Source organism: Pollicipes pollicipes, unplaced genomic scaffold (genome assembly GCF_011947565.3).
Source record: "Pollicipes pollicipes isolate AB1234 unplaced genomic scaffold, Ppol_2.1 Scaffold_4219;HRSCAF=4965_pilon_pilon_pilon, whole genome shotgun sequence".
NCBI classification, from domain to species: Eukaryota; Metazoa; Arthropoda; class Thecostraca; order Pollicipedomorpha; family Pollicipedidae; genus Pollicipes; species Pollicipes pollicipes.
Genome location: NW_023596448.1, coordinates 15,517,402 through 15,545,376, shown reverse-complemented (window position 1 = coordinate 15,545,376; position 27,975 = coordinate 15,517,402). Strand labels below are relative to the sequence as shown.

At 47.3% G+C, this 27,975-nt stretch overlaps 1 protein-coding gene across 4 annotated transcripts; it reads right to left on the bottom strand.

The window, feature by feature from the left end:
* Nucleotides 1–722: 722 nt before the first annotated feature.
* On the bottom strand, nt 723–27,583 carry LOC119095379 (zinc finger protein 2). 4 transcript variants are annotated; one of them, XM_037218225.1, is made up of 7 exons: nt 27,562–27,583; nt 26,998–27,121; nt 26,539–26,634; nt 25,785–25,942; nt 16,531–16,663; nt 15,003–15,116; nt 11,878–14,279 (listed from the first exon to the last, which is right to left on the bottom strand). In XM_037218225.1, exons 2-7 carry the CDS (start codon nt 27,104–27,106, stop codon nt 13,141–13,143), a joined length of 1,749 nt encoding a protein of 582 aa, XP_037074120.1. In that variant the 5' UTR covers nt 27,107–27,121; nt 27,562–27,583; the 3' UTR covers nt 11,878–13,140. The 4 variants fall into 4 exon arrangements, with proteins under 4 accessions (XP_037074121.1, XP_037074120.1, XP_037074118.1 ...); XM_037218223.1 differs by lacking the exon at nt 27,562–27,583 and adding an exon at nt 27,427–27,515; XM_037218224.1 differs by lacking the exon at nt 27,562–27,583 and adding an exon at nt 27,431–27,506.
* Between the last annotated feature and the right edge of the window lie 392 nt (nt 27,584–27,975).

Sequence of the window (27,975 nt, the reverse complement as noted above, 5' to 3'; positions counted from 1 at the left end):
AACAGTAGCTAATTTTCAGCCGGATGGTACAATGCCAGACGCAAAAAAAGCCGTCATATACCTTACACGCCCTCATGCCTCCGAGCGCCCGGTTGAGTTCCGGGAAGTGTTGCCAGTTCTACCCGGTAGGCGGCGCTGCACACCAGAGGCGGGCGCGGACTCGGTGGCGCCACGTCCGCCTGCCCTGCGGCGGCCATAGCCGCAATACCTGGGCCCACAGCAGGGAAGCTTAGTATAACTCCGCTTAAGATCAGTTGAACCTTTTCTGGACAATTCGCTGTATCTGATGCGAGAAGCTTAGAACTGCCTCGAGTTGTTTTAACGGCGTCACACGCCTTTCAGGATGTCGATACTTGACATGTTGTTTTATTCTATACATAATTGTGACTTCCAGCCAGAGCGGTACGATGGGTGGCACTCCCAGCGTAGGAGAAACCGGAGCACGAGCCGCGAAGTAGTGCGCACAACGTAACATATCTTAGATGAAGGCAGCGGAGCGCCGCGGGCCTGCCGAGGTACCAGAAACACTTAATATGATAAGGGACGTCAGTACAATATGAGTAGCTTTGATGAAGATGCGATAATCTACTTATGCGGCCCCGTCATTCAAGTATGGTGACTGTGTGGACCCAAACACAGGGAAGTGGCTGAAAGCGCCGACGAAATGTACGATTTTTATTGACATGTGCATTGCATACATCAATATTCGTACGGTATGCAAAGCTATCAGTCACGTAAGAGTGGAAATTATCACATACATCACTGTCAAGGGGTGGAACATCATATACTTTTGCACATGTTTTCGCTTCCCTGACACCCATCTTTGGGTCGGCTCGTTCAAAATTGCATCACCATCACTAAAAGCTACACAAAAAGATCTCCAAACATGATAGATCATGTTTTTAAGGGGAGACTTAGCCCTCGAAAGTTCAAACAGATTTGCCGTGCTCGGCATCATTACCGTTCTTTCATCCCACACCACATCACGTGTTTCCAGTGGCGATCAATGCTGCCGCTACATACGTACATGACGCATACATTTGAGCATTGCACACCGATCAATGGATCGCGACTTTGAGATCGATCATTTGAACTCCCACAATACTTGATATCAGGGACAGGATCTCTAGTCATAAATAAATACAGAGCACAATTAGGCAGTAACCGGTTTAACCAATTTACATATTACAAAAATACATGCTGCGGCATTTCATAAATTCGGACCTTCCTTCGGATGAAAAGAAGCTAGAACAAGCTGCACCCATGCCTATATTTCACAGCACACCACGTTGTCCAATCATGCGTTAAAAGAAGCACACGAGTGGACGAACACACAGCTACGGTCAAACATGGCAAAACTACGCTTCCTACCAATGAACAAGCATGACCAGTGTGCACAGGGCATAAAATGCATGATGCAAGACAGTCGCTGTTTTTTGCGACTTGGACGTGGGAAACAGCGTACAACAATATCTTTCGGAGGACACGACGCCGGCGCGTCCCATCCCCGCCCCGACGAGAGTTAGGACGAGCCAGCATGCGCCCCAAGGTGCCGAGACAACTGCTTTTTCAGTCGGTAAGCCTTTCCACACACACCACACTCAAAAGGCTTCTCGTCAATATGGATCCTGAAGTGTTCTGCGCGATGCGCCTTTTCCAGGAAGGCCTCCCGGCACACATCGCACCTGATTGATTTCAGGCCGGGATGTTGGCGGTAGTGTTGCGAGAGCTCCGCGACCGTATCAAACAGCTTCCTGCACGCGCCGCACGGGAACGGAGCGCACGTGACGTGGGTGCGCCGATGCTGCTCGAGGCCCAGCTCGTCTGAGAAGCTCCGGTGACATACCTCACACCCGTACAGCGTCCTGGCCTCCACGCGATGGTGTCTGGCGAGGTCGCTTTCGGTGTAGAACAGCTTCCCGCAGTCGTCACATCTGCGCTGCTTACTACGGGCCACCCCTGAGTGTTCTCTTCTGCGATGTTTGTAGAGGCCCGGCCGACAGGAGTACACCTTATCACAGTCAGCACACTGGAACGGGCCAGTCTTCTCCTTGCGACGTCTTTTGCGCGGTTTGTGCGATTCGTACGTGTGATGTGTTTTACAGTGGTTTTCGAGGGTCTCCCTGTCGACAAACGACAACGAACACGTGCTACACACATGTGTGACAGGCGTCAGGTGATCGCGTGCGTGGACGTGCAGTAAGTTCTCCGACGCAAACACCGCCCCGTACACACCACAGCGGTGCGACTGCGTCAGTGTCGCAGGCTGCACTGGCAGTGCGATGGAGACAGGATCATGCGCTGCGAATGTGGGGTATTTCGATGGCTCGTCTGGTTCTGGTTCGCAGCTGTCCGGTAGCACACTTCCTCCCCTGGGGAGGTTGTTCGCAATTCTGACAGCCCTGCCGCAGATCGTGGCCGCTGGCTGTTCCAGAGCTGGTGCTGCCCGTCGCGTTGAGGCGACGTTACCACGGCCATACTCCGTGCCGTTACCGGGAGGCCGCGTCACAACACCAGCTTGCCACTCTGCAGTGTGTCCAAAAGTGTCTGCAACAGACAGTGGCATTCATTAAAATGGCTTCAGAAGGCTGGGCAAAGAGGCGGAACGAACCGGAAGAAGGTTAGTGGGAACAGCTGCCATAACCGGGACTCATCCGCCACACCGATTGAATCGGACTTGCATCCGGTGGCACGGCTCGGACATTAGCCTCTTTTATACAACCGTTCGTATTGCCGGCAGCGAAGGGAGCTAAGGGCATGGTCACGTCAATGGGGGAGTCATCGTCTTGCTGGAAGTCATAGAGAAACAGCTCGCTAAAGCTGCAATGGAAGTTTGCTAGCATATTTGGGTGAGGTGAGGAGTCCTAACTCCCGTTGTTATGGGTCTTCCTCGCTGCCAAGGGGACATATGGCGTCCTGCGCTTAATGTGCATCTGTCGATTTTTAACAGCCCGCGTCGAAAATTCAGCTAGTTAAGATTCAAGCACTTTAGATCTCAAGAGAAAGCTTCATCTTCCAACCTTATGAGTCCTCAATGACTCCACATAGCGTTGCTCTCAAGTCTGACAAAAAGTGGAATCTAGAGGCGCAATGCATCACGATGCGGTCTTGGCAGGGAGATCATTTCTTTTCCGGTCGGTGTGCATGTGCGAATTAGTTGAATATGGGAGACAACACGCATATCATCAATGCAAAGGGCACATAACGTCCGTGTCACACTGTCATCTAAGTGTCACACCACGTGAAATCGTTTGAAAAGGTCGTGTAAATGTTGGCACCTGAACAATACTTTACAACACACTCAGGGTGCCTGCACGTTTCTTTGTGTGCTACATTTTCAGAAGTTGAACACTTTTTGAAATCGCATCAAGGGAAATACGTAAGAAGAGCGTCGTCAAAAGCCCGTAAGTGCAGATGGAAGACAGTGAAGTGCTGAATGTTTATCTATGTCAATGGCTTAAGATGGCTTGACGGTGGCTAGCATGGTTATCAGAATGGTACAGTCTTAGTCTATTCAACGAAGTACGATACCAAGGACGCATGCGAGAGTACTGCCCTTCTCCGTTTTGCACGACCGTACAATAAAAGCAGCCGGCGATCCGCTTCGTGACACAGATCACATTCTGCCATCTAGCGGTAATGAGCATACTTCAGCTTCCGTATATTGTTTGCCGCCTCCGTGGTCTAGGGGAAAGATGCTGGACTCGTAATCCAGCGGCACTGGGTACGAGTCCCAGAGTGGGCGCATTGTTTGACCCGACTGAAATGGAAAGGCCAGCTGGCAACTGGCCAACGAGGGTCAACCCAAGCCCGAGGCGGCCGTGTCGCAGCATTGTGCGGCACGTAAAACCCTCCGCATTCCTGTCTGGCAAAAGGGCGGAGGCAAAATTAGCTGCTGAACTGGACGGCACGCTTGGGTGGTGGGTTCGGGGTACACACAACAAGCTATGCTTAGCAGGTACTCTGAATCTGAAGTCACCCATGCAAACCATTCGGAATAAATTCATTAAAAAAAACATAACTTTCGTTTACTGTACATCTCACGACTGTTGCGTGCTAAATCGCGTGCGACGAACTGCCACTGCTGCCAATGGCACTTTGAAACGACGAACTGCCGCCTCTGTCACTGCCACTTTGAAACGGCGAACTGTCACTGCTGCAACTGCAGCCTTGAAATTAGGCGTTCCTTTCATTCGGAGAAAAATACATTTGGTGTTTCGATAACTTAAGCAATCTGTGTATTACATGCTGTAATCCACCGGGGCTTGGGGGTGTTAGGAAGTACAACGCACTAGGTGTTAATAAATGTTAGGTACTGCGATCCTATAGGCGTTTCAAACATTAGGTGCTATGAGATAATAGGTGCCGTGAAACACAAGTGCTGCACTACATTACATTTACGTGTCGTAACAGATAAGGTATACCGGGAGTACGTTCAGGGCTATGATGCATTTTTTTGGCACACAGTGTCGAGTGTGAGTCGATACCTAAGAGTTTGTGATGCATTCAGGATTACGGAACTTGCGCGTCGTGAAAGCGCAAGCGCTACGTTACACCGGATTTAACAGCACATTGCAATGCTTGTCACAAAGGCTGTGTCTTCAGTGGTTGTAAAGGCTGCAATACAGACCATGGGTGACGATGCATCAAACCTATACCGCGCGGTTCAAACGGAATGCCACCTCAGCCCATGCTACACTAAGCAAATCGTGACATCCCAGATCACTTAACAAGTAGTGACATTCCAAGCCACTAAGCAAGTCGTGACGTATCAGATCCGTCCGCGACATTTGACCCCAACCCGCATCAGGACAGCTTCGTCCTTCGCCGGAAGCCAGCTGTGATCGCTTACCATGCGTCGCAGGATGTCTTCGCTTCGCGATGCGCCCCCGTTTTCGCGTCGTTTTCGTCTCCCGCGAAGACAACAGCGCGCCATCTTCGTCTTTCACGCCCGCATGCCTGCAAGAGCCTCTCTTGGTATGCCCTGAGTAGTCGTCGGCAGCCCCGCTCGCCGGAAAACTGCTGTCCTCCGTGACGTAATGCTGCGGCTGTGAACGATTGGTGACGTGTATAGTGACAAACGCGATGAGGAACGACCTTTGAACGGACGTATGTCGCACGCACAATTGGACATAATAAGCATCCACGATGCGTAGCAACATTGAAAAAAGCAATGATGATACGCAAGGCTCAGTGGGCAGCATTGATAGCAGTGTACGGTTCACAACGGTAACACAGGCGGCCAGTGGTACGCCGTGAATACGTGAGTAATTGCGTTTAGGATGACAACTAATTAATCAAACAATCATCCACCATTATTCCTTCAAAATAACGCAAAATTTCAGCACAGTACAAAAGTATGACCGGCATTAAAAACACAGAGTGCCATGAAACCAAAATGCGCTGCAATACGTCGCAGATGAAAATAAAAATGCAACCAAACAAGACCTTATTGCGTCGCGTGCCAAACATTTGGGAAAATCACAGGAATTGATGGGTGTCCCGTTACGATGGAAACAATTCCATGTCAGCTGATGATTAGTCTTCCACTTCGCAGATATTTCAAAAATAGCCGAGAAGCAATGCACCGACCGAGGACCGAGCGACAGCGAGGATCAAACGTGTCTCTGGCTCTACGGTACGGTGAGCCAGAACAGCGCGTTTATCAACCACGTCTGCATTCTCACATGAGGCTTGTTTTTGTTTTGAAGGTGTGATGCACAGACAAAATTTCCGGCAAGAGACCAATGCCTACTTCGAGGACAGTACGGTACAGCAGAATCAACACAAGAGGTGCACAAGGTCAGGAAATAATTGATTGCGTTGCATAAATACGGTTGAACGCATTATTTCACCATAGGTTGACTATCAAGCTGGAGCAAGTGAGTGTACTGTGAAGTGACCTCCGAAACCTCATCGTTGGTTTTTCGGCTAGTTGAGCGCAATTTGTAATAAACTAGCAACAAAAAGCACGTTTGTGCTGCTCAACAGTGTTACATAGATTTGCTTATTTCATTTCATCTATAGGCCACTGCGGTTTCAGCGATGGTGAGATGTCACCAGGATACCAATAGAGGGTGTCGATTCCATGGAGAAAATTTGCTTCAGGAGCACCGAATGAGAGTGAGAAACAAGCGCCGGCGCGCGCCGGGCGGAAATCCTTCCTCTTGCGTTGAAAACTGGGTGGTTGAGGGTCAATGCCTTGATATGTATAACGTGTGTTTGGGTGGAACAACCGCTAAAATGTGGTCCACCTATTGTACCCGTTATGAGCTTTTCACGGGCATTGTTCCACATTTGTATGGAGCTTTTAACTAACATAGCCATCTTGAAGATCATTCGGTGCAGTTCACGGCCCTGCCCTCCTTAAAACCTAAACCCCCTAGTTTCTGAGCTACAAGCCCGCAAATATGTGCAGAATATTTCGTGTCGGTCAATTTGTGCACACTACTTCAAGGTCACCATGTATTCATGACGTCATAATAACGTCATTAAAAATCGCGTCATTCCATCGACCACGTGAAGATCAAGACCAACAAAGTTGAATTGCCGAGTCGTGCATATCCGGCGTTCGTGAGTACAATGCCTAGTTATAGAAACTGTGCTGACTTGCACAATCTTTTCACGTAAATCCATACCAATAGGGATAAAAGAGCTTCTTTCATCATACCTCGTGCTTGCTTCAATATCCTGAAACGCGGAACGTTCTTTTTAAACCTTGTAACGAAAAATGCACGCATTTTTAGTCGAATATTCACCTCACCAACGCTTTTAAACCACTTTGCTCCCTAGCCAGATCACACCCTCAGTTTCAGGGAGCTATGTGCGCCATGCACGCCTATGAACATAAAAGCGATGAGTCCTGAATGCAGCTCAGGGCTGGGGTGTAAGCCATGTGTATGGACGCTATCATTCGTCTAGCGTAACTTGATGACGTCATGGGGACGTAGTTTCCCACTAAGCTGGGGGGGGAGGGGGGAGGAGTACCAGTCAGAGAAATTGTCTAGCAGTGACTTGTCCTGTAGAGCATATTCTTGGCCATGAGGTGCGGATTCATCGAATGGGGACGAAGTTCTGACCATCGACATGATAACGTGCCTTTCGACGCACCGTGTTGTTTTTGTGTAGGGAACACACGCCTTGATTTCAACAATACCTTAAATAAACTGAATAAAGTTGCAAAAACAGCATGTTCTTGTTGTAACCAGATAGTTTTGGGCTAATCCAAAATGCCATTATTTGGGGTACAAAAACTTAGCAAGCAAGACTGCTGCACCGGCAAATAGATGGCAGCTTGGTGTTGGCCATATGAGCATTGATCCATGTATTGCATACGAGTACACACACGCACACGCACACGGAAACACGCACGTACATACGCTCGGATCCACACACGCAATGTTTGTAAGCCCTCCCAGATGGGCACTCCGCTGGAGCATCGCGTAGTGAAAGCCACTATCATTATCCTTCAAACATGAGATACAATTTAGACAATAAAATATCGGTACTACTGAGGACTCGACTGGTGCGATGCCCAGCATTCGTTACCTCTACCGATAAGGGATCAATTTCTGTAGGATACAACGGAGTGGGACCAGCAGGTATGACGTCATATGCACGTCATACACCCTATACGTTTTCAACTAGTTCCTATTTCGAAATATTAAGCTGTACTGCTTCCTCATCTGATGAATTGAAGAGGTGCCAGCTAAAACATAGCACTGACTCGGTCTCGTTAACTAGAGCTAGTTTATAACGACGATACGTGTACTTTAAGGCTGAAAGGAAGTGTACCACATTTGTATGTGGGGTTTGATCTGAAAGTCACCTCGGAAATCGTTCGGTGAAGTTCACATCCCTGCCCTTATTAGCACCTCTGGCTTCTGAGTTGCACGTCCGCGAAGATGTGCAAACTATCACGGGCAGAACATTTTAAGGTGACCCAGGCATGCATGACATCATAAGGTGATCACAATTCTGCCGTGCAATTGGCCACACGGCGGTCAAAGTAAAGAAAACTGTCCTAGCCAAGTCGTTTACACCTGGCATTCGTGAGCACGCATCCAGATATTACGGCCGTGAAATGGCTTTCAATCATTGTTGTGCAAGGTACAACGTGATCACACGGTACCGTATTGAGCACATTTAACAAATAGGGAAATTGTGTTGGCTAGGGCAGTGTTTGCTACTTCAAAGTACACTAACTGTTCCATATGGGCTTACCTCCTCATATCTGATAGGTGCTTAAATATTTTGACATATGGAGCATTGTCTTAAAATCACTTTCGGGTACACTATTCGTAGCCTGTGCATAGCTGTTCGCAACCGAGAGCGCCATCATTCGTAGCCGGCTTGATCGCGCACGTCGCGCGTTCGATTTCCATCGCGCATGGGAACAGTCCCAGCCGGGGGCGCTGGACAACGGCTACTTAGTCGTCGCTTTTCAATATAGTTAGTCCTTACAGCGATTGATGCCCGCTAATTGATCGGTGCTCTGCGTAGTTGCCTGGTATGTCTGAGTTCTCTCACGCTCGCATTTCGGTGCATTTTCGGTGTGCGTCTACCAGTTTCAGGCGCCCAGGTTCTGGTTGGGCCTTAGCGATTTGTCTTAGGTTGATGAGCTGCGCTTCCTATGACGTGTGCAATGTGCATGGAGTGAGCTCCTGTCCCGAGGGGTGTGACAAGGCAGTGCAACCTGGGATATTGTCGGCAACGGCGCGCACGAGACAATCGTACGTGCTGGGTGCCGACCGCCGTACGATCCTGTGCAGAAGGGCGGACAGAAACGCTGTTGGGTCGGCCTGCCGAGACCGGCGGCCTCGAGCTTGACGTGCCCTGGGTGGATGCAGTCGTGGTGATCCGATATAGACATTTAGTTAGGTACTCCATAGAGAACCGGAACCCACAAAACCGAAATCCACCAATCGCCGTGCATTCGTGGCGAATTGGCTGACAAGTGGAACTTCGGCACTGATGCATGTTTTGCGTTTGTCAATGAGGAGTTAATTGCTTTAAAAATGGCACACAAAACGTTGCAACTTGGTTTACATTTCCATAGAACGGGAAACTGCGTGCCATCGCAGCACTCCTCCTAATGCCTACTCAGGGCACGGTAACAACATGCGTGCGATTTTCACCGTGGCCTATGCGTGTAAGCTTGGGTGCCACCATCGCGGCGCTTCATGGTTAGGTACTTGATGGTGTCTCTGGGTGCTGCTGGGACCGTTGCGTAGTGTCGGAATCAGCGTAACGTCAGGTGACAGCCGCCACGGTAGACCGTGTATCTCCATGGCTCATTTGGACCTTGTACGGCTGACGAGTGAAAGACACCTGTCTGGCGTTTATTACCAACGGAATCGCTCGTGGAAACTGTTTAGCTGACCACCCTCGGTTTGTCGACTGGACAGCGGACAATCACCACTCAGCATAGCCCAGCCGGACAGCGGTCACGTACCCTGGTGCTGTCCGGAATAAAAGCCCTACTGAGATCGGCCACGTGGGTCGGCACCTGTCTGATGGGTCTCTTTAACACATACAGGCGTGGTCGGTAAAGTTCAGTTCGCTCGGTTGGGGTGGGGGCTAATATAGCCAAGATCTCAAAAACTAAGAGTTCGAGACACCAAATTTACGGGGTGTGCTGGCCTGCACGTGAATCCAGTTCTCAGAATCTGAGATAACTAGGCCATGACCTTCGGATCGAATAAAACTCAACAAGGTCATAAGACAGATTGGTGTCCAAATTGCCCCCAGACCTTCGCATGCAACCACCATAAACCTAATTAAACTGTTCTATGCAAAACGTCAATGGTGCTCATTTAAGGTCCGTGACCTTGCTGACCTTTAGAAAATCATGGTGACCAGAATCATATAAGACTGCTTTGAATTTTGCATTTGAATAAACGCCAATAACTTCGCCAGGCGGTACGTTCCTAAAAGCAAAATTTGCTATAGCTCATTTTAGGTGACCCATTCTCACCTCTAAGAAGTCCATGGAGGATGTACTATGTGATTCCTTTTGCCAATAAATTCCAAATTAATGCCTGCAACTGCCACATACGGTACGCTTTAGAGTAACAAACCAAGCTGGTTTTGACCTCGGTCTGACCTTTATACTGGAACCAAGGTGTTCGTGCGAAAGAGTTCGTTAGTTTTCCGGAGGACCATCGACTTGATACGGTGAAAGGGAGGAGTCTCTATGAGCAATAGATTTGCAAGACAAAGATGAGAGAGGGGTTGGAAGGGCGGCGTCACACACTTCGAAGTCGTCGTCGTCGTCGTCGTCGTCGTAAACGCTGTCGCGGCTCGCGTCAAGCCGCGCCGGCGGACTCTGAACGTGGACTGCTCGGCAGGGACCGTGCGTCCCCGCCCGCGTGTCCCCATAAACCCACGTGGGTTTATGGGCTCCAGATGGTGGGAACCAATCGGCAAAGGAGCCGCTCACACCCTCGCGGAGCCGCCGCCGCCGCGCCGGCAGCGACGGCCCGTTTGCTCGCCAACACTGCGTCAATCAAATTTGTTAATTCAAGTGTTGTATCGCGTAAGAAACTCTCTCAGAGGTGTATGGCTTCGTCCGACACCTCGCTGTTGCATTAGATTGAACGATTCCGCTCAAACTGTCCTTGCTAAATCATTGGCCCGACTTTGACATGCCGTCGGCGGCATTGTAAGGTATGACAGGTCGGCGGTCTTATAAGGTGCACGTTCAATTTTTACCTCCAAAATTCGCTATTCAGTTGCGTAAAGGTACGTAAAATTTGGCGCGGCTACGTCCAGCAGTTCGAAAATCTTTCGGAAAGCCTTCGGGGGGGGGGGGGGGGTAAGTCGAGTCCCACCTAAGCGCGTGTTAAGCTGATCTTTCATGGTGAAGCAGCTTTTCCGATCGACGGCTGCAGCCAGCCGTCAAGAGCCTGGCGGGGTCCTATTCTAGCACCTGACAAGCACCAGAGCACCCTTTCGGAGCTCGCCGCTACTAATTCCTATCCTGGCGGGTATATTTCAGTATTCGTGTTTCCCTTAACCCGTCAGTCTATGACACTTGACGTCACTAACCTGATGCGGGTTACTGACGCGTCAAACTATTTCGTGAGGCCAAACAATGCAATTGAAATCCATCGACACCACAGGTATGGCATCATTCAGTTTAATCGATTTGCAACAGTTCCGCTACCTTACAAATTGCATTTAGCCAGGCAAACGACTGATGTTACGCTTTTTCAGCTCTGATGTGCGTTCGTCGAAAACCAACACAGATGATATATTGTCTGCCGGAAAATGACGAGCAAACATCCGAGACGTCGCTTCGAGGGAAAACCACGTGATGTCAGTGGCAATACGTGAAAATTCACACTTGTTATGGGCTTTAGTGCCCCAAGTCATGTTGAGTTTTTCCTTCCACGAACACGTCAACTTGGATGGCCAAAGAACTGGGGAGCACCAGTTAACTCCGGGGACTCTTTTCGCTCCTAAATGTGGAATTGACCCCCGAATTTGTTTGCGAAGGAGCTCCGCCCTTGCCAGTGGCTTGAGGCCATGTCAACTCAAATATCGCTTTCTCGCATTTTTCTTATGAGACACCATCTGGATTTTTCCCAGACGGCTTTTATCGATTTGGTGACATTGATAATTTGGTGAATTGGCGACTGCTATCTGACAGCGTAAAGAACTGAAATCCTGAAGGTATGGTAAGGAGGTATGACAACCTGACGTGCTGAATGCCGAGATATCGTGATCTGGGGTAAGGTTAGACCACGTTATGCTTTCTGGCAAGACATGCATTGAGCTATCCAAACGCGAGCTCTCCCATTGTGTCATTCTTTGGGGGAGGGGGGGAGGCTGGGACAGCCACTCAATCCCTGCAGGCCAGCCCATCAAAAACACTCAGATATGCAGAATGTTTCTTACATGCAGTTTGCAAACACGTTATACAACCGCATCGCAAAGCAGACACTACGACATGACGCAAAAGCAGACACCGCGACGCGACGCAAAAGAGGATCTAACGCGTGGAGCCCTCAAGCTTTCCGATGGAACTTCGTTCCCATGGCCCGCTTGAGCTCCTATCATCGCGTTAAGCGTGCAGAACTTCATGTCCTTCCAGGCACGCAGGAACAGTGCCGACTACTCCTCCAATGTCCCTAGGTGGGCATTTAATAGACAAAATAAATAATTTCATGCGTCTCCGTACAGCCTCCATTTCTGTTCGAGTTCACGGTACAATTTTCCTCTTGCCTTTAAATTTTGTTTCAATGAGCTCTTCCTCCTCAGCTGCTTCTTGTTGTCTCAGCATGGGAATTCAAACCCATCTCGTCGATGTCCTCACCCTTCGCCTTCACGTCGTCGGGGGCGACACTGCTGCTGTCGTCGTCCATGTCCACATTTACGCTGGGGGCGGGACTCCCCTCGATATCGTCACAGGTGGGGTTAAGCTCATCCACGGTCTTTTCTCCAACAGCACTCAGCCCTTTGTCCATCGTCATCAGTGTACTGCTCACTTTGGCAGCATGCAAAGTCCTCCCGGGGAGTGCGCAGAGCTGCCTGTGAAGCTGTATGTCATGGCCTAGAAAACGAGCCACGATGTCCATCTCGTTTTCGTTAAGCTGTAGCAGCTGCAGCATAGTGGCCGCATGTTTTCTGTCCTTCATGGCCGTGATATTACCCACACGTGCCCTTTGCGCAAATACCCGTACGCAGTCGCTTCCTCTAAGCGTGCTCGCATCTGGGGCTGCGCTGTTCACGAAAATGTGCGGACAGTCGGGAGGGATCCCAACCGCTTCCCTCGCTGAAATCAGTTGGTCAAGCATCCCTCGAATTGCGGCTGTCAGCATGATGGGCACATCACCTCCTCCTTTGCCACGAACCACTACATATCCCAGCGAATGGCATAGCTTTCGTTCCAAGGCAGACAGGTGCTGCAAGATTCCCTCATTGGCAGTTTGGTCTCTTTCAGTATATGATCTCACGGTGAGCCTTGGCGCTTCTCCCGGCCTCTGCCGGTTAAACAAAATGATGGATGCCAGAGCGACTTTAGACAACTTGACATAGTGTTTAAAAGAACGTTCTGCGTCCAACAGTCGCTGAGCTCGTACCAACTCATCCTGTACCTCCTTTGTGATATTCGTAACACCCACATTTAGGGGAAGCTCAACAGGTCTGCTCCATTTCCGTTCGTGGATAGTGTGAAGCGCAGGAGAAGACACGTACCGCTTCCAGTCTCGTCGGTAGAGCTAGGAGGAAGTCGTCCGCAGCCGCCCTCAGGGAGGCGTCTTCGTTAGCGAGGGCACGCGTTTTCAGGATAACCGCGCAATCGCCGAGCGAGTAGCCAAGGTTGAGAGCAAGCGAAGGATTGTGATACTTTCCTTCCTGGACGCCCGCCAGTTGTTTTACCGCACCTACAACCTCCATGAACTTCGATGGTCGAATGAACGACGCAAGACCCTCTTCTGGGCTTGATTGCTGTAGCTCTAAGACCAATCGCCCAAGCTGTCTCATCTTTTCACGGATGTGCACATGCTGATGACGCTGATCACCCAGTCTCGCGAACAAACGGGACCCAAACTCCAAAATGAGTCCATCATTTCTGCAGGCCAGCGTAATGTCATCTTCTCGCATGTTTGCCATCGACTTCTCCAGTCCAACTGCGGCATCCCTTTGACAGGGCAGCATGCACCTTCCCAGGGCCTGAACTCTACCTCCAGCCGCGGCTTTGTCACCAGTGTGGCACTTGTGTCGAGAAAGGTTGTGCCTCGAGAAAAAGCCCTGGCACTTGCCGCATGGCAGCATATCTTTCACAGCCACTTTCGCGTCTTGTGGTGGACGCCTCCTTGGAATGATGGTTCCACACCCATCACGGATAACCGTGAAGTTGTGCTTGTAGTTTCCCTTGTGAATAATATTTTCAATACAGTTCCTCCTCGCCCTGGAGCCTTTTGGCAGTGCAAGCGCCTGAACTACTTCTGGTTCCCTTACATGTTTCCGGAAAATATGACGTGCGAAATTGGTGTGCGTCTTGCTGCAATATGGGCAAACATTCTGTTTCAGGAATGACTTCCCTCTTTTACAGGAGGACTTTTGAATGGAGACACTGCGTTCCTTATCTAACGCTCCGCTGGCAAAGGGCGATGGCTTGCGCTCCGCGACATCCGGGAACATCCCGGCGTGCCTGGCACACCGCCAGAGGCAGAGCGGCCAGATGCTGGTTTCGTCATCCACCTCGTTCGGGTCCACCTTAGTCTCTGCGTGTGGGACGTGCGTCAGATCGTCAATAGAGTCTTCATCATCATCTGCGAACAGACCAATCGCAACTGGTTACATCATGGCATTCATTCACGCTAAACAAGAATACCTTGAAATGTGGGACGTTTGGGCTATTCAACGAAGCACTGAACTGCCAGGGCCATCAGTATCGCGCTTCCTACGCCGTCCGGACCGAAGCACGACACGCCGCTGGCCGAAGGCGAACCAGGGACCTTTGGGTTCCGAGGCCAGCGCCTTAACCAATTCATGTTAGTGGTTAATAGTGCAGTGGTTAAGGCAAACAGCATCTACACTACATTATCGGCATCCACCAACCTCACTCGGTGCTAGTACAGAGACAAGTGCATGGTTGGCCAATGCTGCTTTGATACCTACAACATGGGATTATAAGGGCACGTATGCCCGATTCAGGGCTGTCGGCCACCAACTATTCACCTGGTGAATACACCAGCACTCCAAGTCTGCCCATCCAACTCCCAGAGGGATGCATATCAATGGCCACACGCACAGACGCCGTCCGCGGATCCTCGGCACCTTCACGCGCCATGTAAAGCGGTGAAGAGGTACATCGCGGCCACCAGCAGTACACTGTAGAGTGCAGCGGCCCAGTACAGTGCCCAGTTCTGCACGACGAAGAATTACAGCCTTTGGTGCTGTCTTACTCGCATCATAGTTCTTAACGCACCATCGTGAGGATGTTTTTATGCCCTAGAGCATAAAGATGCCTACGAAAGTGATTATCTACTGACCAGAAACTACCACCTCAGGGCCCGTAAAGATGGCTGCATCGGCTAGGAACACCGGGCAAGACGGGGTCCGCTGAGTGGACCCCGTCCGCTGGGTGGGCTGAGCGCAGAGACCATCTGAAACAACGGCAAAGGCAATCAAAATGCATTCAAATGTTCGTGCTCAGCACACAAAACACGCAGGCTCGATGTGGACTGCTCCTCAGTCTGTCCATCAAACCCGGCGCAGAAGCAAGTCTAAAGGAAATTTCGGCATGGCCGCCACTTCGTTGAATACGTCCACAGCGAACATGAGCCAGGATCAGGAAGCATGGACCTAAAATCCAGAACGAAGATAGGCCTGTACACCACTCTCTATTTAAGATTCCAGGCCATCTGTCTTGAATAAACCACATAACTCCTTCAGACTGGGACACTCGATGTGATGAAAAAAGGCTTTCAGTTTCTGGGTTTTCTGGATCACGAGTTCATAATTGTTATGCTGGCCGTCATCGATCTTAAATTTCGCACCAGGTGTTGGTTACACAACGCTATAAAGACCTTGATTGTGCTGTCAATATACAATGTCCCATGTTGTGATTATGATCGCGAGTGTTATACGAACCTTACAATGTCACGACACAGTAAAATATCTGGATATGTTGATGCGTAACTGAAGGACTCCTGTACATGTTTTTAGATTGCACCGCTCCTTTCTTTGGAAGATCTTTTAGCAATCCAGCCCTGTACATTGCACATATTCCAAAAATACAGAGCCAAGATGTTTATCAAACCGAGCAGAGAAATGTGTTTTCTTCGTTGCCCCTACAGTCGCGTTGTTCAAGCGGCACATCAGTTGTAGACACTTTCCCCATACCCTGGCACATACTCAACTCCACGCTTACGCGTGTTCTTCGTAAGGTTAGTACCTGTGAACGAATCAGCCTTCCAGCCGGTGCATTCCTATGACCGGCCGTTCCAGGTGCAAGTGAGATCAGGACCTGGCTCGGGACCACGCTCACGATCAGGCCCTGGACTCGGCGGGAGCCGTCCAGCGAACGATAAATTGAATTTTGCAAACATGTCATCGGATCACCTCTGTCCAAAACTGCTGCCTAGAAAATGTGCGATCTAAGACAACACGTTGAGGAAAATAACTACGCATGTCTTCTTTCCACCATGAGCTTTGGTGTCCTTTTCAGGGAGCATTGACAAGAAGTCAAAACTGTCAAGGTCAATGACAAATCCAAAAAGATCACCGATGCTGAGCACGTTGGATTATTTGGAAAACATACATATATATATATATATATATATATATATATATATATATATATATATATATATATATATATATATATATGTATGTTATATATCTGTGTCTGTGTGTGTGTGTGTGTAAAATGTGTAAATATGTAAAATGTGACATAAATGAGCGTTTTCTCAACTTCCATTCAATTTCACAGCAATGCCGCAAGGACAAGCTTCGGACAACGTGTATAAATGCACGATATTGAACACAAATGAACGACCTTAAGCACAAATGACTAACCTTTTATGAGACGGCCCGATTCCGACCGGACTGTGCCTTGTTTTGAGGGCTGCGGCGTATCTGGCGCCGGATTGTGGTGAGTCCAGATGCTGCCCAGAAGCACAGGTCTTCCAGTTGGTCGCCAAATCGGCGGCTGCGGTCACACACGAAAGGCCTCCATGTCAACTTTATCTCGCCACATTCATCCACCCCTTTGCTGGGCATCGGAGCGGAAAGAGGAATAAAAATGGCCATTGTAAAACATTAACCGTCGCCCTGATGGGGGAGGGGGGAAATGCGACCCCGAGGTGTTTGTGAGGATATCTTTCCGATATGTTGTGCAATCGCACACGAATATTTGTTAGCCTATGGAGCATTCACTGCGCGTGTTTTGAATCCAAAAACGTGTTTCTAGCTTTTCTGGTTTCCGCGGAGTGGCGGTTTTGAGGAACACTCCACCTACCCGAAACAAACCTATCAAAACCCTTGCCCTTACCCCAAACCTTGCGCGGCATCAACGAAGCCATGCAATGCGCGCGGCAGGGCCGACACTGTTATATTAACGAAGCCGTGTATCACAAATATATGGCTAAAACACGTAAAAACATATGCCGTTTTACTCAGAATTGACCAGAAAACACGATTGTTTAGGTTTTGTGTCACTACGAGGCACAGCACCGTAGGTATATTATACAAACTGAATGACTGCGATTTCTACAAACTTTGACTTTTGACCGAGCATAATGGGCAATCATTGACCTAAGAACATCACAACCAATCCTAACCACGTAACCTCGTTCAGACCAATCCACTGGTGTTTTCTGCTTAACTCTATCTTTATTACTTTAGAAACACTAGAGGCAACCCCTCTCCTCCTATCAGTCTGAAATGTGAAAAACGGCGGGAAAGGGCGAGGGTTAAGAAGTACTAAAAGCTTTGAAGCGTAATAAAAACAAATGTTCAGCCTGCCCCTAGAGGACAATCATGAGATGAGAATATATCTACCTTGATCATGCTATCCACGGAACTTCCATGTGTTTGCGATGACTGCATGATCCAGCTGTCTGGAGCCAACATTCTTAGTCAATTTTAACTCAATCATAACAGGTAAAGTCGATACATCCAACAAACATAATATACAAATGATGGAAAACAAAAAAATCTAACAAAATGACACTAAACGCATCAATAAAAGCACAAAGCACGAAGCAAACAGCAAAACTAGGGTGAAAAGGTGCGCCTCACAAGAGCTGATGCAGGGGGTGTCAGGGGAACACCAATTGTAACACTAGGACGGGACACCTCGCTATCCACAGGACATCCCTGACCTATGCGAGGCCATCGCAGGTCACCTGAGGCCAACTTTTTCATTACAACATCTTGTTATACAGAAACTCAAGTCTCCTGAACATCAATGTGGTGGAAATGAAAAGCGCTGGGTCTTTAAAAGCCCTATGACATAAATACATGAACATTTTAAAATGCGTAAAAGGAAACAGATGTTAAGTCTTTACCCCAGGTTAACGAGCTAAGCCTGCCCCGATTAGAACATTTTATAGCGCGGATTGCTAGGGGACAAGGGTCGAAGCAACAACTCACCTCAATCGTTTCGAATCTAAGAAAGATAAGGTATCGCGGGAAACAACAACAGTGGATTGGACAACGATCCCTTCCGATTTGTCGTACATATTATGTTGCTACGTCAAACATCAAGTCGACAAGGCCATGTCCAACGTCGGTTCTAAATAAAAACTTGTTTTGCTTTCCATCCTCGCATTTATGATGCCTGCCACGTGACGGCTTCAAGACACCTCAGCGTATTTATGGTTAAGCTCTGAGTGCCAAAGTGCCCAAGTTTATGTGTTTTACAGGGAATCTTGCGCATTTCAAGATAATGAAGCAAATTTTGCATATTATGTAACAAGCTAACATATACCTATTCGTATACTTTTAAGTGGAAGTCTGCTAAAGACAACATAAATTCTCTGTTTAGCAAATATGCTTCTCAGTACGTCACTGTTTGATTACGCCATCGTACCTTGCACAACATGGACTCAGAGCCCAGCGATAGCCGTTATATTATGACACTGTGCTACAGAACGCCAGATATGAACGACTCGACTATCATATTTATATTGCTCTTGATTGGCGCATGCCACAAGGAATGACATAATTTCAACGACGTTATTAGGGCGTCATGGATGATTGGGTAACCTTGACATAGTACTTAAAAATAGTCTGCACATCATTGCTGGTGTGTAGCTCAAAAACTACAGCGTTAACCACTCAGGGCAAACCCCAGGGTAAACTACAGGGTAAACCGCTTGGCAAACCCTTCTGCAAGAGGGGCGGGCTGGAAATTGCACCGAATGATCTTCAAGATGGTTTTTCAGTTCAAAATCCCATAGACATGTGGAACACCTCCTTTAAGCATATATTTAGTACGTAAGACGCTGTTCATCTACTAGTGTCGGCCCGCCCTGCGCGTTTGGCGGATTCGTCAGTTGCCACATGCTGCCCGCGCCGGCCGTGGCTCGCCGTGCGGTTTTCCTATGACATGTCACTACTCAGGAACCAAAAATCTCAGAAATACGTATTGGCTATCAAAACACATACAGTAAAGCCACACATATGGCCGAGAGTTGGGCGTAATTGCACGCCAAAGATCTATTGTTCTTTAAAAAATTAGGAGGCAGCATCCTTCCTTTCAGGACACAGTTTAGTGAGAACATAACACAAAGAGTGTGAAAATAAGAAACAAAATTACAATGCATGCTTTTACATGCAAAACTACCATCATACTTAGTCGCAAAAGCAAGACATCCATGAAAAACCCACAATGCGCTACGAGCAATACTAAATCGGATGATCCCAGCACAAACATAATACAGTCATAACTCCAGCAGAAATAAAACAAAATAGCTTAACGCAACAAAGCGCCACCTCTTGTACCAAGACAGCCGCCTCCTACAGCAGACATTCCACATGCATGTCAACACGCGGGTATATTATGTGTGTGTGTGTGTATCTTAACTTATGTCATACAAAGATCACACTGATATCCAAAGACAATCAGGTGGCAGCTTCAAAAAGCGGGTACTCTCTGATAACGGCAGAGCGCATCCAGAACAGACAGTCACCGACAGAGAGCGTGAGTTTCGCAATCAGTTAAAGGGAGTGTTCCACATTCTTATGGGTTTTGACCTGAAACAACCATTCTGAAGGTTATTCGCTGCAGTTCACGGCCATGTCCTTAAGACCTAAACCCCTTTAGCTTCTGAGCTATTCGCCCGCTACGATCTGCAGACTATTTCGGGAACACTATTTCAATGTCACCCGGGCATCCATTACACCATAATAACGTCATTAAATCCAGTTACTTCAGTACCCATGCAGCGATCAAGGCCAAAAATATAACTGTCAAGTCGTTCATATCTAGCGTTCGTGATCACAATTTCAAGATATAGCGGCCGTCAACTAGCTGTCAATCAATGTTGTGCAAAGTGTGATGACGTTACCAAACGATGTATTGAGGAGCATATTTACTTAACAGAGAAATCGTGTTGTTTAGAAGTCTTTTCCATTTAAAAGCTACCAATACTTATAATTGAGCTTATCCCATCAAATCTGATTCTTGCTAAAATATCTTCAAATCCCAAACCCTTGGAAAGAAGAGTGTCACCTTCGGTACATATTTCAATTACATGCTTCGATGAAACCTCAGGAACGCTTTAACGTATTTTAAAAATACGTGTAATATTGGCACTGGGCTGGCCAATGCGGTATCACCAAAATGTAGGAAGACCATCTACCCTAATCTTTTCGCGCCCAATTCACGCCGTCAATGTTAAGTAACGGCAATACAATTCATCTTGTTTTGGTAGATCCAGAGTGCATCCCGAGCCGTCATGACCACGGCATAATCTGCTGAGGGCCGTTGCCAGCTGTTGCAGGTTCGAGGTGCCACTTTTCAGCTGCTGTAACCCGCACATTGCGGGGGCCATGAGTTAAAAAAAAACTTTTAGTACGAACAGCCTTGTGGTACCACCTAGCCCTCCGCTCGTTTTGTACAACTATGCCTGGGTGATGGGACTCAACAAAATGTCATTAACATATCAGTATGCACTCGAAACATCGTCACATCAAAAACTGGAATGGAACATGCCCAGCAGACTAAACTGTTGCGCGATGAAAATCCATGTTTTCAGTTTGATCATTTCCAAACAAACATTCCAAAGTTTTGGACATCTAAAAAGCAATAACAATATGAACACTTGAGGGAGTGTTTCGTATTTCAAGATATTGAGGCACGCACCCGAGAAGATGATATCAGCTCCCTTGTGACTGTCGCCCTGCTGTTAAGCGTAAAAGGTGGGTACCTGTATTAAATTGCACAAAACGTGACTTCTCGTTCGAACCTGTCATGAAGCGCATCACGTTGGTTCACGGCCAACAGGGCCCTTCAAGGCAGGAGTCGTTCTGACGCACATTTGACACGAATAGCTTGATTATTTTCAGTGGCCCTCAGCACTACATGGCCAGTGACGTGGCAGCATTCGTGTGACCATCGGATCATGTTGGCCTGGAAAACCAGACGGTTTTCAGACATGAAAGGGCAGGGCTATGAGTCGCTTTAAATGATCTTTAACATAGCTTTCTTAGAGCAAAGTCCCATACCAAAGCGAAACACTCCTACAAACGGTGCGCTATACATTTATATGGTGTGGCCCACTTGAGGATTATTCGGTTAAATTCAGTCCTGCCTTTTTAAGGTCTGAACCCATCTAGTTTCTGAGCTACAACCCCGCGAAGGCGTGCACACTATTGAGCGCAGACTATTTCAGGGTCAGCCAGGGACCCAGGACACCATAATAACGTCATCCAAATCTGGAAATAAGACCAGCACTCGAAAAACTTAAGAACAGCACCATTACGGAGCATGTGAATACAAGTTAATACCTTAAGCTTACGGAAAAAATATGTCATAACAACCCGAAACGGGGCCCAAGGGCGAGCACATCACGACATTTGACTCACCAAACACCGCAGTAGCACCACGGTCACCGGAGATTTAAGTACAATTTAATGCTAAGGTGACAATTTCGCACAGCCAGCTTGCCAGCACCTCAACGTCACACAAACGATCCATGACGCAATCAAACAAGGATGTGCTGGGTTACTAAACAATAAAAAATATGCCCACAACACAAAACTGCAAGTACCGTTATACTCTGAACCAAACAAGGAACGCGTCTTCAATGCCAAGTGCCAAGATCCCGTGCCTATGAACATGTCAAGCTGAAAATTGACCTTTTCGAGAAAATTGGCATTTGGCCTGCCATCGTGGGGTCAATTATTGACATAGGATCAAAAATGCATGACTAATCGCGAGGTCTCGATGAAAGAAATCCTCTATTGTTGCTTTTCCGCGAGTTTGTAGCTTACTGAGATTCCAAACGGCGAGGAGGGATCACGCCCCCCCCCCCCCTCCCCTCTCCCGTTAAGCCGCGTAAGTAAAAGCAGCGAATCACGGGGAGGGCTAAAACTTCTTAGTTCCTAATGCCAACCCTTTTCTTACACTTAGCACTCGCCTGATGGCGAAGCATAGAAAAGCGAAGCAAAAACCATGGCTGCCACCAACATCACCATCTAAACCACCAGAGGTTTTGCGGGCATCAGTGTGTACGACTACGTAATGCACACAATACAGAGCACATTATGAAAAAACCCAACTCACCAAGAACCACGGTCAACACAAGCACACAGCAATTCAAACGTCCTTCAATTTCCAAGACTTCGAAGGCACTAGAACAACAAGAGCAAGACTTGCGCAGGAAGTCTGCTAAGCGCCGCCGCGATTATAATGAGTACCACAGAACGCTGCACGGACAAGCGGCATTATCATCGGCGTGGTGGTATGATATTTTATAAAATGCAAATAAATATACGCTTTTATCAATTTGGAACCATCGCCTCGCCCAGAAATGTCGGACACTCCATGTGACATATCATCAACAAGAGATAGCAACCGCTCTATCTCTTTTTTGGAGGGCGTCACTTAGCGAGGCGCAAAAGAGAAAATGAGTCCGTCGGAATTGTACAGGTTGGTTAAAGTCACATGATCACAAAACAAACATTCGTTGGATGAGACGAGTTAGGTCGGGACCTCTTAAGCATTGATGCCAAATCATTATATTGACGATATAAACAGCGTGCAGTTGGTCTGCAATGCGGCAACCGACTTTTGGTCTTCACTCCGAAAACAGTCCTCACATCGCGGGAGTGTATGGGCCTCGGGTCTCTTCTCGAGAAAACTGGCAAGAAAACGTTCAAACGCACGCGCGCGTGCAAAAGTTGTTTTGTGATTTAACTGCGAAACTGTCCATTTTCATTATGGTACCTTACAACTTGAAGCTATTTCATGTAAGAGAGGCAAACGAAAATATTAATATTTGCTTGGAAACATGCGGGCGATGAAAAGCACGAATCATGGAGAGTACGACGCTATTTTCCGCTGATAAGAATATATAACAGATTAGCGCATCCACGACATATTTTTTCCATATCATGAAAGAAACCAGAACCCACTCTATACTGGAACAGATCCTAAAACATATGCCCACCATTACGGGAGTGTCCCACCTTTGGGGCACATTTCAACTACATACCTAATGGAAACCTTCGAACTAGTTGCGTCCAATACTAGCACTGCATAGTACTATTACGACACCGTCAAGACAAAATAAGGGCATCAATTTTAACACGCGCCCGGGTGGCCGACAGATACCCTTCGCTCGGGTGGCGGGGGGAGTCAATTTGCCCCCCCCCCTCCTGAGATTTCGGGAACTAAGCAAGCTAGAAACACCAAACTTAAGGGGTGTGTTGTCCTGTACGTGAAGCCACTTAGGTCAAAGTTTCAGGTTCCTAGATCGTAACCTTCGGGTAAAAAAGTTAAAACAAAGTCAAATTCCAGGTTGGTCTCCAAAGTGCCCCCAGAACCTATATAACCGTTTCTAAGCAAAAGGCTACATGCTCACTCAAGGTCAGTGACCTTGCTTGACCTTTTGAAGGTCAAGCTGACTAAAATCATACAAGCTTGCTTTGAGTTTTGCATTTGACTAAGCGGCAAAGATAACGCTAGGCAGTATGTTCCTAAAATAAAACGTTGACCTGGGTCATTTTAGGTCGGTGACCTATTCTGACCTCTGAGAAGTCCATAGAAGATGTATGATGCGGTTCCTGCCATCAATAAATTCGAAATGAGCATCACAAACTATCCCATACAGCAAGCCCCTAGAGTAACAAAACTGGTTGGTTTTGACCTTGGTGTGACCTTCATACCTGATCTTAGGTCAGTGTAACTTGCCCTTTCGACTGATGTGTTGCCTAAGAAAGCATCTCAGAGATATATGGCTTCGTCTAACACTCCGTTGTTGGACCAGATTGAAGAATTCCCTAGAAATTGCCTTCACTGAAACCATGGCCTGGCTCTGACCTGCCATAGGCCAGCGACCTTACAAGGTACATTAAAATGTTTGATGCAAAACGATCCGCTATTCAATTATCTACAGCTATGCAAACTTTGTCGCGGCTTCGCCGCGCGGTTCGGAAACCATTTTGGGAAAACCTTCGGGGGGTCAATTCGACCCCCCACCCGAGCGCGTGTTATCTTCGAGCACAAAGGACGCTGTTAATGCTTTGCAACAGCACTGCACTTCTTCCCTGCAGTGGCAACCACCGTCGTCACGGCATCGACCGTGCGCGCCTTTACTAGTAAGAATAAAAGAACGTGTGTGATTGGCCCGGCGCGCAAGTGCCCGTTACCGAGAAGCTAGTTGGTTGGAGTGTGAACCAGCGTGTCACGTGGATCATGTGATACATTGCCAAAGCCGCAGTGCGCATTCAAAAGAGCCGGTGTGGTAAACGCAAACGCCATATATGCCATATAGGGGACGACTGAAAGCCAACAGAACGTTTCAAGCTTTTGTAGCATTCATTACGCAAACGTGTTGACACATCAGTGTGTCGTAAACATTACAGAACACACGTCGAAAAAGCACGGCGAATTAAATGCATCACTTTCGTAGTGGTAAGCAGGAAATTGAGATTTTTCCCAAAGAGTTCTTGTTCTTTTCAAGAGTTCAAGAGTTTCAAGGGTTCAAGACTTTCAAGAGTTCAATAGTTCTTGAAATGAGAATTTTGAGCTTTTCGGGATTTCGAGAAAGCTGGTATTACTGATCGAATCGTGCACATCTGATGTAAAAACAAGTGACAAGAACAAAAAGGTGGGATAATCCATTTAATGAAAACTGCCGCCACACCTGGCGCTCACGTTGTCAACTTGGGCATGTAGCGGTCGGAGCCCATCTTTCTGTGACAACTGATACCGAACGTGCACTGTGCTCTGTGCTTCTCTGCAAACGTGATACTCTCCACTTAGAATGTTCCACCGTTGAAGATATTAAAGCAAGCATCACATATGATTGAATAATTACACTTTTAACTAGTATCACACTGTTCGCAAACTAAGTGGAAAGGACTGTTCAAAGTGTTATAATTCCTCCATTTAGCAAGAAATGCTCCTTAATACGTAATTGTTCGGTTGCGTCATAAAACATTTGTATAGCGTTCACGCGCTATCAGACCAGCCTTGCAAAATTGCCACCCTGGCGCTCACTTGTAGCACCTTGATCTCCCGATCGGTCGCCGTGGTGAAGCTTGGTATTTGTGAAACTAAATATCGTTACGTGCTCGTGATTTGGCCCCTTTGATCTTGTTTCTGCATGTTTGCCCGTGAGTTTCAGGTGTTCACTCGCATTCACGTACTCGGTTATGGCGTTTTTCTCAATTTGTTTCATTATTTAGTATACTGAGTATTTTATAGTCTGGTCCATTTTTCGGTAATAGGCAATTATATGTCCTAACGCATGCCTGAATGACCTTGAGATAGTGTAACTGTCCACATGAAATAGTCACCTTTCCTCAGGCATGCACCTCATAGACCAGAGGGATTACGTCTTTAAGAGGGCAAGGCTGTGAACCACGTTAGGCGATCTTTAAGATGGCTATTTCAGTTGAAAACCCCGTATGAAAGTGGAACACTCCTTTTATATCAAACATGAACTTATTCCATTTCACGTCTTGCAGCCTGATTGATCAGCATCTATTTTTTGCAGGCCAGACAGAGCACTCGGTCCAGATTCTGACCCTCCATGACACTTGGTGCAACCACGTCTCCAGTTACACAAATGAAGCAATATATAAAAACAGTCTACCTGTTCCGGGGCTGGCCGCGCCGTTGGCGACGAGGGGGTCGACACCCGAGTCGGAGATAGGGAGGGGCTCGGCTGCGGCGATGGCGGGCCCTCTACCTCGAACTTCATAGTCAGCAGCGTCGGGCTCGCCGGGAGATAAGGCGCTGATGTGAAGCCATCTGGCGGGCAGTTTCTGCATTACTAACTTGACATGCACCCGGTAAGATCTTGCAAAATATTTACAAGTTCTAATGAAACAAGAAAGTAAACCACACATCATGAAAGATGGCAAAATTTTTGAACACCTTCACCACCATGTATTGTCACAATATGAGAATGTCTGGGTCATACTATGCCCAGAAGTTGTTTACAGGGCCATACCTGCATGGTTGTATCATAAAATGTAACCTAAAGCCCATAAGTACACATGCAAAACTTCCTCCATGCTAGCAGGATTATCTTGGTTTTTGGCATGGGTAATCAAATGTCATACTGGGATGGTGATTTTAAACAGGTCTATTTAACATTTTGTGCTGCACCTGCCAGCTCATTCCACATGGCATGGCTTATAAGCCTATACACCTGCCTCCCAGTTTGTTTTTTACAAAAAAAGAAATAAACAGACCAACTCTGCAGCATCTTTCTCCAATTCCTTGGACAAGTGCTGTATTACCTTCATTGGATGTGCAAGTTTAGACCAGAAATTAAAGAAGATTCTGAAAGGGCTCACCACCATGGCAACATAATCAACTCAAGGAGCAATAGAGCATCATACCCATAGAAATATCTGCAGTGTCCTTGTCATCTTCACCAAGTGCAAGTGAGAATGCAGGAGGTTTGCTGTCCAGTTCATGTTTCATGGATTCAGCATCTGCACATAGAACAGAATAAGGCAGGGTTGTCAAAATTATGCATCAGCTTTGTTTTGTAGCCAAACAAATGCATAAAAAGGTGGCTCAGTAACAGAACAGATCAGTCCTGAAAGATGCAAAACATGCTAAGTTGTCACCAAGTGTCAAGAAGTTTATGCTATGTTTTGTCTTCATCTACCTGCAGTTCTTGATATCAGAAAAATAAACCAGCTCCTCTATTCCTGCATACTAATAATGCCATCTCTCCAGCATCAAAAACAACATACAGAGGCTTTCAGCAGCAAAACTTGTTTCTTAAATTGGCAGTGCTAGTGTAGTTATTAATGTTGGCTTTTCATTCATTAGCATAGCAACAGACTTACCAGACATGGAAATTGGCAATCCTCCCAGGTAGAGCGGATCTTCCTTTGGGCAGTATATATCATCAAAATAATCATCTTCATTGAGTGATATTGATGACATACTAGACATCGGCAGATACTGTACCTGAAATGCAACACAGAGGTAAGGCTTCCAGGAATATGCACAAGGTACACATTTGCACAAAAACCACATCAGATCACATGTCCGAGCATCAGCACACTTAGCCGCTGCATGTGTTTGACAAATTCAGTCCAATTCTCCTGCATGTTTACATGAGCTGTTGTGAAAAAATATCAGAGTAGCCATTCTTGACATTATCTCTGCTACATCAAAATTTGTTTAAACATTGGGTGACATCGCTGCTACATCAGACATGTTGGTCGTGAACGACGTGAGTACCTGCCTCCCAAATTTACGAGTATAATTACCTACAATGTTCGTTTCAAACCACTGTAAACAACGACGAATATCAAGCGACCCCGTCCCTGCACATGGAGTAGTCACGAGAGTCGGTTTGTTTATGCCTACTGTTAACCGACCACCAAAAAAGAGGTCGAAATTACCAAAATGGAAATGTCACCAAATGGTGTCAGTCACAACCAAAATGAACATGCCACCACCGCTGGGATTATTGCCACCAATATGGACGTCTTAGCCACCGTTTTAATGAAGTCGTTTACCATAATGCCTACTTAAAAAACAAATACACGAAGGAAATGTCCAAAAGGAGATCATTCACCAGGTTGGCTGAAGTTCCACCAAAAGGTAAAATCACCAAGAAGTGGTTGGAAATCAAAAATTTGCGTTTATTATCAAATAATGGATTATATCATCAAGTACCATCAGAAGCTATTTGCGCTTACGAAAATCTAGGATATTCAGCCCACCAGCAAAAACGACCATTTTTTAAGCCAACCTGGCATCAACATGCGAATGCTTTTGGACGGAGGTTCATTATTCACATCGGAGTTGCGTTT